General features: G+C 32.0%; 2 protein-coding genes across 2 annotated transcripts in view; both read left to right on the forward strand.

Moving 5' to 3' along the window:
* The first annotated feature begins 1,535 nt into the window (after positions 1–1,535).
* Positions 1,536–2,767, forward strand: LOC136077656 (histone-lysine N-methyltransferase SETMAR-like). Its single transcript, XM_065791900.1, has one exon. The coding sequence runs from the start codon at positions 1,710–1,712 to the stop codon at positions 2,727–2,729; it is 1,020 nt and encodes a 339-aa protein (XP_065647972.1). The 5' UTR covers positions 1,536–1,709; the 3' UTR covers positions 2,730–2,767.
* A 7,152-nt stretch (positions 2,768–9,919) lies between these two features.
* LOC136078451 (uncharacterized) overlaps positions 9,920–10,385 on the forward strand; it is a 621-nt gene continuing 155 nt past the window's right edge. Inside the window, exon 1 of the mRNA XM_065794223.1 lies at positions 9,920–10,385. This exon is cut by the window's right edge and continues 155 nt beyond it. Within this exon, the coding sequence (XP_065650295.1) occupies positions 9,920–10,385 (466 nt within the window).

Here is a 10,385-nt window from a genome sequence, read left to right on the forward strand (position 1 = left end):
AGTTGATTTAACAACACCTACCTTTGTTTAGTTTAAATGACAATTATATTCAACCAAAAATCTATTATTTTCTTAGTAAGTTCTTAATTGCAAACAGAGGACCTAAAATATGGAACGTAAATTTCTTTTTTAAACCAATTAAAAAATAAAGTTAAACACAAACTTTAATATAAATGGCGACAAATTAAGTTTTCTCTCGAGCATTTTTAAATGTTTGGCACTTTTAAGTTTCCTCTAGAGCATTTTTAAATGCTCTAGAGGAAACTTAATTGTGCCAAAGTGTACATTGTTCAGTGTAAATTGTTCAAAAAATTGTACATAAAAACTGCACAAAAAAACATTTTAAAAAGTGTCTAGTTATTTTTGCTCACACTAAATAACTAAAGTTTTAATTATTTTAATAAAGTTTTAAATATTTTAATAAAGTTTTAATTATTTTAATAAAGTTTTAATTATTTTAATAAAGTTTTAATTATTTTAATAAAGTTTTAATTATTTTAATAAAGTTTTAATTATTTTAATAAAGTTGTAATTATTGGGTTTGAGCAAAAGTAATTTTTAAAATCTTTTTCTGACTTATTAATCTACATATAAATGTTAGGCACATATACAAAAATGCAACTGTACTACATGCATATATTTCAATAGGGTCATTCTGTAAAAGAAGCAACAAAAAATATTAGTAGTGCAATAGCCAAAGTCTCATTTCACATGCAACAGCTTTAAATTGGTCCAAACGATTTGAGGAAAATAACTACGAGCTAATAAAATGTACCAAGACATGGACACCTTCTGAGTTGGATCTAGGCTAATCGATAAGATAATCGAGAGCAATCCACCGCAAACTGCACTCTGATCGACGAGTACTTGGGTGTTGCCATACCTGTATTTTGTGTCATCTGAATCAGCTTGGTTGCTGTTTAAAACAAAGTGTTTAAATAGCTCAGCTCTAATCAAAATTCAATACTAGTGTGCCAGTGTTTCAATATACCAGTGTTTTAGTGTGGTTGGCATACATGGTATAGCATATGAAATAATAAAAATGAAACTCACGTATCCATTAGGAGCATCAAAATTAAAAATCAGCAAAGTAAAAGAAGCGGCTCTGCGTAAAAGAAGACAAACTTTATTTGATACTGAAATTACAAGAAGATGACGTTAAAATATAATCTTCTGACAGTACAAACATACCAGTCGCATTTGAAGACAGTCAAACTGATGAGAGTAATAATACTTCAACAAGGACAATTTTGGAGCAGCGTTATTGCAGTCGTTAGACATTAATGATTCTGAGGGCTGGTCACATCTACTTTCCACTTGATATGCCAAAAGAGACTGTTAAAAATCACATATTTCAATGTCTGTTTTAAAAAGTAAAATGCCAAATGGGACCTCCTTAGTCAAGTTCCTGAGCATAAACATTCATAAGCCCATAAACAATTCATTAAAATAATTAAAATAATATAAATAAAATATTAGGCCAAAGCTCCGAGAAATAATAAAAATGAAACGCACGTATCTATTAGGTTGCTGCAAAAATAATCTCGTTTTTCATATTTTATATTTTTGGATGAATTTTTGAATAAATTTATTATTGGCAGATGTCATGCTATATGTTATTTAAAAGCGCGTTTTTCGCTTGATCTAGTTATCGTATTGGTTTTGTTTTATAATAATTTAGTCATTTTTTACAGGACGTCAAATCTATCATGGACAAGAGACAAATTCGCACGATTTTTCTGTTCCAGTTCAAGATGGGCCGAAAAGCTGCCGAGACAGCTCGCGATATCAACACTGCATTTGGCCCAGAAACCACTAACGAACGTATGGCACAGTGGTGGTTCAAAAAATTCCGCAGCGGTGAGGAGAGCCTTGAAGATGAAGAGGGTCGCGGACGCCCGTTTGAGATTGATGACGATCAATTGAGAGCCTTAATCGAAGCCGACCCGCGCAAAACCATACGAGAGGTTGCGGAAGAACTCAACGTTCATAACTCAACAGTTGATCGCCACTTGAAGCAAATAGGAAAGTCAAAAAAGCTTAGCAAATGGGTGCCGCACGAACTGAACGAAAATCAAAAATATCGTCGTTTTGAGGTATCGTCTGCTCTTCTTCTGCGCAACAAAAACGATCCGTTTCTCGACCGGATCGTGACGTGTGATGAGAAATGGATCCTCTACAACAACCGACGACGTTCCGCGCAGTGGTTGGACCGCAATGAGGCCCCACAGCACTTCCCGAAGCCGAATCTCCACCAAAAGAAGGTTATGGTGACTGTTTGGTGGTCTGCAGCCGGTCTCATCCATCACAGCTTCCTGAATCCTGGCGAGACGATTACGGCAGAGAAATACTGCCAGCAAATCGACGAAATGCATCAAAAGCTCCGATGTATGTGCCCGAGATTGGTCAATATGAAGGGACCAATTCTCCTCCACGACAACGCCCGGCCGCACGTCGCACAACCGACCCTACAGAAGTTGAACGCATTGGGCTACGAAACTCTGCCTCATCCAACATACTCACCAGACCTCTCGCCCACCGACTACCACTTTTTCAAGCATCTCGACAACTTCCTCCACGAGAAATGCTTTAAAAGCCGAGACGATGTCAAAACGACCTTTGATGACTTCATCGCTTCCAGGACTTCGGAATTTTACGCTACCGGCATAAATAAACTTGTTTCTCGTTGGCAAAAATGTGTTGATTGTAATGGTTCTTATTTCGATTAATAAAGTTTATTCTATGCTGAGTTATGTTTGTTCAAAGTTAACGGTAGAAAAACGAGATTATTTTTGCAGCAACCTAATATTAGGAGCATCGAAGTTAAAAATCAGCAATGTAAATGAAGCGGCTCTGCGAAAAAGAAGACAAACTTTATTTGATGCTGAAATTTCAAGATGATGACGGTAAAATACAATCTTCTACAAACATAACAGTCGCATTTGAAGACAGTGATAGTGATAATACTTCTAGTGATAATACTAGTGAGAGTGATAATACTTCTACAAGGACCACTAGAAATTTTGGAGCAGCGTTATTGCATTTGTTTGCAACTAAGAGCTGCAGGTTTCTTTTTTTCAAATCTACGAATGGTAGGGTAGACCGAGGCGATTTTGCCACGAGGGCGATTTCGTCTATTTTAATATTTCAAGAAAAAGGTGTAATTTTGGCATAACAACATATTAAGATGATGTAAAGTTATTTATCATTCTAAAATTATAACCTCATAACTATTGATTGATCATAGTTGCCGCTTGTAAACGACCGGGGCTGGTATTTGACCTGAGCTAAAGTCGGGTTTATGGTTGAGGCTGTGTAAACATTGGTGCATATTGATATGATATATAAAAAAAAGTCAATATGCACCAATGTTTATCCAGTGCTTTCCGTAGAACCGGCCTTGGCCACAATCAAACACCAGCCCCGGTCGTTTACTAGTTGCCGCAAAATTTGTTGTTAATCTTAAATAAGATTTGCTGTTTAATGTTATTAATTAGTATTATTGGGTCACTCTTGCTTCAAGTAGCATTATTATTAGTTTTGTGAAATTGATTAAAACTACATTTGAGAATAACTGCTAAGGTGAGAGCTTCGAAAATTTGTTAAAACTATTTATCTGGCGTTCGTGGTATATATTTAATAGTTTTTTGTCCAAGTAGATTATTGTGGGGTGGTTTCGCCACAGAATATAAAATAGTCCCACGGTTAAAAAAAATTATATAATGTACAATATTTTTGCTTTCTAAACAATATTTAATATTAATATTTATCATTATATAAACAATTTTATAAAATCATTGGACATTATAGTAATGATAAATAATACACTTACATCAGGAATTATAGTAATGATAAATAATAATGTAATTAAAAAGTAATGATAAACTTAATAGAAGTATTTTGAAGATATAATAAATCAATAGCTTTTTGATATACATTTAATAAGTTTTGGGGCTTAATGATAAGACTGAATTTGTCTTCTTCTAGCCCCGGTCATGTAATTATTTTTTTATTAGTTACGACTGTAAATTTTTTTTTTATCGGCAAAGTGTAAATAAAATAAAATAAAAATAAAAAAGTAGTTTTCTAAAATTCTCTTAACACTTTGTATTTGAAAATGTCATTTATTCCAATTGAATCCAACTTAAAAAATTCGAATTTCTTATCATTAAATGCTCACCATCGTTGATTGTTAATAGCCATTACATCGATTAGCATGTTTAAAATACACCATTATAAAATGCAACCATCAATATTAATTATGCCAATCGGTATAAAATGCAACCAAAGATAGTTATTATGCCAATCGGTAATAATTGTCTTGTTGCATTTTTACACTATGTGTTTTTTGTTCATCTTGACTTAAAAAAAGAGTTCCCTCACCTGTTTTTTAGGTACTAGCTTTCTTTTGCATTAATGTTTCATTTTAGGTTTTGAATCAATTTCAAGCCATTTTTTGTTCGCTCTCCAACATGATAATATCACAACGATTATTTCTAAATTGTTCTAAAAATATATAATAATCTTTTCGAAAACTCAGAAAAGTGAAAAAGTCAATTTATCGTGTAACCAGTTATAAACAACATTTATTTTTGCTAAAATAATTTTAAAAAGTAAAATTATACGATTCAGTATGTCCAAATATAATTTGAGTAGTAGCAACACTTTGGTAAATAAATCTTCCAATCTTTCTTTTAAAACTTGTATGACTAAAGTAATTTTAGGTACTTTACCACACAAAAGAGGCTTGTTTTTTATTTTTTTACGACAGAAAAGCAGCCAAATACCACTCAATATATTCCGAAACCTTTTTTAAAAAATACTTGCGGTGTTTATTTTAAATATAAGAAAAGAAAAGATAAAAAAAATAAATAAATAAAAGTAGTTTATTTTTGAAATACAGTTTGTTAGAAAATACAGGTCGTAAAAGTTTTGACCTGTATTTAATACAACATATAAATATATACGCAAACATTTTTTTTTTGTTATAATGTTATCAATTTCAAATACATACAATTACTCCGAAACCTTGTTTACGCGTTTTAATCATTGCTATATCAGGGTATAGCCATCATTGCTCTCTGGCGAGAGCAATGATGGCTATACCCTATTTACTAGTTTAAATAGAATTGAAATACTTTAAGAAACAATTCTAGCTTTGTTTTTGTAACCTTTAAAACTTTCTTTGTAAAACAAAGCTTAAGTTTAAATTAAAAACATTAAAAAAAAAAACTTTTTAAGAATTCGATTTTTCATGATATAACCTCCATTATATCAAGATTCTTAAGAAGAAACTTTTTAAGAAACTTGATATTATGAAGATATTAAATTATTTTCATATTTTTAAAGTAAATAACACATTTTTGCTTGTAGCGTTTTTAAATATATTTTTCTCTTTTTCACTTTTATTATCACAAAAATGTTTTCGCAAATTTTTTTTGTTAATTGAAATTACTTGATTTATTTAATTCTTGCACGTTTGTTTATTTATTTATGAAAACCAACTAAACATATACTATAAAAAAAGATTTTAAAGAGTTATGTATTGAAAAGTATTTTCTTACGCTTGTTTTTATATTTCTCTTATCTAAAAATGTATTTTTATATATCTTTAAAAATTTACATTTTTATGATTTTAACTATTACTGGTTTTTTAAATGATGCGCTTTATAAATTTTTTCAGGCTATGCACAGCAGGGTAATTCACTAATAATTCAAATGGAACATTTCAAATTTTATTTTATTAACTATACCCAAATTTGAGATTGATTTCTAATTTCATTTTTACTCTATCACTCAGTGTTCTATTGTTTAATAATGGCGAACTATAATCGTAGGTATTATATGTCACGTAAAGAAGCAGGTTAAAGTTCACGCATTTTTTTATGATTACTTTTAAGGATTATTATAATGACTATTGTAGTTAAAGAATTATATTAGGAACAGAAAACAAATTTATTTAAATTTTTGTTAGGTCAGGTTATCCTGCTACTGGTAACATGTAACCCAGTACAACCTACTTCATGTCCTGCTGCCTTGAAGGATACGCCTTTTTTGGCGAAGGCTAGGAGAAGCCAACTCCGACTTAAAAACTCCCTGCCTTGGGGCTCTTGGTTGAGTACAGACCAGAGATGATTCTCGATAAAAATACTCATCTTGGGCAGATCTTAAACGCATCTAGCTACTGTCTTGTAGATAGCCTCCTAGGCAAAGACTTAAGGAGTAAACAGATTCTATCTGTTGATCAACATCGCACCCCTTCTTCATCTATTAGGCTGGCGCAGATGTATTTTTAATACATTATTTCCAGTTTAGAATGATAAATACTGAATCTTCTTCACTCAATGCATGGATTTTGCGTGTGTCTCTGTTTTTATGACTATGTAACTCATTCTAATTTATCCTAATAAGGGTACAGCTCTAAAACTCAGTTTTATGGTTCTGAGGCCGGCTGGTATTCAAGTTTCACAAACTGTGGTAGCTCTCAGAGAGGCTGATTCCATAAATAGCTGAAAAATATTAGAGTACTAACAGTGCCATGGATGGTGTCCCTGTTCGAACTTTTGATGTGCATTGTTGAGGCCACATTTGGAGCCCTTTGTTACGGCTTAGGGTTTATTTATAGTAATGAGGCAATTGCTTTGGCTATTAAATAGTGTACTAAGTACTATCTATGCTTTGATTCAAGTTCTTTAACAAATTTAAAATGACTAAAGTACCAAATACTATAAAACACAAAAACCATTGTCATCACCAAGTTCTCTATATATATCTCTATACCTATCATTCACTAATATTCATGGTCTTCGAAGTAACTTTTCTTCGGTTGAGTCTTATCTCTTGCAAAGTTCACTAGACCTGCTTGCTCTTTACGAGACTGATTTGAGTTCAGCTGTCACATCTTGTGATCTTAGTGTTGATGGTTATCTTCTTTAATTCTTTAAGACTACAACAGTCACATGGTTGGCCTGGGCATTTACATTCGTAAGAATTGACCCATTTTTGGGAACTAGGTTTGAATCCACAGACTATTCTTTTTTGTGCTTTTGTTTAGCACCACTTCACTCTATCGCCTTTTTTGTTGTTCTATAATGCTCTCCATCATCTCAAGACTTTACTCTTTTCAATGTTATTTCTGATCAAATTGACCAAGCCCTCTCTCTTTATCCATCAGCCAATATCGTTGCTGTTGGTGACTTTAATGCTCATCACACTAAACGGCTTGACTCTAGTGTCAGTGACACTGCTGTCATTAAGGCCCCCAACTTTTGTCTTTCTCAATCTCTAACTCAAATAGTCAATTTTCCAACTCGTTTTCTAGACAACCCGAATCATTTACCTTCTCTACTTGACCCATGATTTTTGTCTAATCCGTGCTCAGTTTCTCCATATTTTCCTTAAGTTGCTTTTGATCACAGTTTGATCTCTCTAAAACTATTATCTCATTCTTCTTCATCATCAGTATCGCACTTTCATCGTAGCGCTTACAACTACCTTAAATCTGACAGGGACTTTTTCCGTGTTTTTCTTCGTGATGGTCCTTGGATAGAAATCTTTAATCTTCCTGCTGACAAATGTGTTCCTTACATAACTTTTCTCAAAAACAATTCTCCAGAAAATAGACGACTGTTTATTGTTGCTAGAAACCATTGTAAAAACGTTTTGTCTAAAACCCGCTATTCTCAGGTCATATAATCTTGTATTTCATCACAAAAATTAGGCTCTTGCGACTTCTGAATAATCTTTAATAGTATTGGAGTTTTATATAAAGCAATTTCATATTAATTATGCTAATATTGCATGGGGTAGTACCCATAAAAGTAAATTAAAGTCACTTTATTGTCAGCAGAAGCATATTGCACGTCTTATAAATTTCAAAAATCGTTTTACTCACTCAAGGCCACTCTTATTTAACATGAATGTTTTTAATATATATCAAGTAAATGTTTATAATGTTCTTTGTTTTATGTTTAAATGTAAAACCAACTTATCTCCAGCTTCCTTTTTTGATTTATATTCTTTAAAAGAGAAAAATACATATTCTTTAAGAAATGATAGTTTTATTAAACAACCAAAATTTCAAACAATCTTTGGTAAATTTTGCATTTATTTTCGTGGAGCTTTTTTATGGAACCAAATAATTTTAAAAAATTTTGATTTTTCTCATGAATGGAATTATTATATGTTCAAAAGAAAATTAAAAAAAGTAATTTTCTCAATTGAAAATATTTTTATATACTTTTAATTGTACCCAGTTTTGTCATCACTCATTTATATTTTACTTTTATACAATATTGATTAAAGTTTATGTGAGAAACTATATTTAAACACCATTATTTGAATTTTGTTAAAAGTTGCACTGACATTATTTGTACAGTAGTCATTTATTATTTACTTGTTTACTTTAATTTTTATTTTAATTCGTAATATTTGTAAATAGTTTGCATCACAAACGGAAAAGTTTAAAATTTGTATTTATTTATTTTATTTATATTTACTAAGTTCAAAGTTCTTCAACAGCGGTTCTTGGTGACAAGACCTTTATGGTCTTCTTTGAGTATCCGCGTTCTTTATCTTTATTCTTTATTTTTATTTATTTTTAACGATTTCTTTGCATGTAATTTTTCTTATCGATATGTTTGTAAATACTGTGTTAAATATTGTAATAAAGAACAAAAAAAAAAATAAAAAAAAAATAAATAAAAAATTGTATCAATAATAACGCTAAATCTATTATTCTACCTCTCATGTATGGTTCAGACTTGGTATGGTACCTCTCATACTGGTTATGACTTCACCTAAAGACAAACTATAGACAAAAAAAACAAAACTGAATTGTTTGCTAAAAACTTTTCATCAATATCATCTCTTCATTCCATTAGTTGCGTTCTACCTGATATAGCTGACAAACAGATTCATTGCTTGACATTCGTATCACTCCAGCTTCTGCATCCAAAGCGGTTTTCTGCTTAAACTCTTCTACAGCTTGTGGCCCAAACAGCATACCTGTTGTAGTCTTGCAGAAGTGTTCTCCAGAGCTGTTATCTATACTTTCAAAACTATTTAACAATTACTTATCGGAGTCTTGTTTTCCGGCATGATGGAAAACGGCATTTGTTATCCCTATTTTCAAAAATTCTGGAGAGCGATTTGACTCGTCTAACTACCGTCCCATTAGTCTTCTTCCTATCACAAGCAAGTTTTTTAAATCTTTAATTAACAAACACTTATCTCTCATCTTGAATCTAATAACTTACTTTCTGATCATCAATATGGACTTCGATCTTCTCGTTTTAAATTTTTAATTAACAAACACTTATATCTCATCTTGAATCTAATAACTTACTTTCGGATCATCAATATGGACTTCGATCTTCTCGTTTTAAATTTTTAATTAACAAACACTTATATCTCATCTTGAATCTAATAACTTACTTTCTGATCATCAATATGGACTTCGATCTTCTCGTTTTACAGCTGATTTGCTGACAGTAATAACTGATAAGTTTTATCGTGCATTAGACAGAGGTGGAGAGAATAAGGCTATAGTTTTTGACATTTCTAAAACTTTTGATAAAGTTTGGCATGCTGGTTTTCTCCATAAGCTTTCTTCTTACGGTGTATCTGGTAACATCTTTATAATTATTGAGTCCTTACTTTCCAATCGTAGTATAAAAGTTGTCCTTGATGGACAGTATTCTTCTTCATATACTGTAACTTCAAGGGTTCCTCAAAGTTCAATCATTGGCTCTATACTCTTTTTGATTTACGTTAACAATCTTCCAGATATTCTCTCATCTAAGGTGGTATTATTCGCTGATGATACTACCATTTATTCTTGTCATGATAAGAAGCCAACACTTTCTGATTGCTTGGAGGGGAAATTTGAGCTTGAAAAGGATCTCACTTCTGCTACGACATGGGCTCACAGTGGCTGCTGAACTTTAACTCAGATAAAACTCAATTTCTTTCCGCCAATCGTTATCGCAGCAAAATTGATCTTCCTGAGTCATCTACCCTTCATCTTCTAGGATTAAGTTTTACATCCGATCTTTCTTGGAAACCGTATAACAAATTCATTGCAAAATTAGCATTTTCTGAGTTTGTATCTCTTTATCATGCTCGACACTTTCTTACTCCGGATTCTATTCTTTATCTCTATACATCTCAAATCCGTCCTAGGATGGAATACAGTTGCCATATCTGGGGCGGATCTTTTAATGATGCCCTTTCTCTTTTAGACAAGGTACACAAACGCAGTATAAACATAGTTGGACCTGCTCGTACAGCCAACCTGCAACTATTATCACATCGTCGTAATGTTGCTTCTCTTTCCCTTTTCTACAAATACTATAATGGGCACTGCTCAAAAGAGCTAGCGTCTT

This window comes from Hydra vulgaris, chromosome 03 (genome assembly GCF_038396675.1).
Source record: "Hydra vulgaris chromosome 03, alternate assembly HydraT2T_AEP".
NCBI lineage: Eukaryota > Metazoa > Cnidaria > Hydrozoa > Anthoathecata > Hydridae > Hydra > Hydra vulgaris.

What these genes read in the sequence shown, in the direction of transcription:
- LOC136077656 (XM_065791900.1), top strand. Translation starts at nt 1,710, where the DNA reads ATGGACAAGAGACAAATTCGCACGATTTTTCTGTTCCAGTTCAAGATG.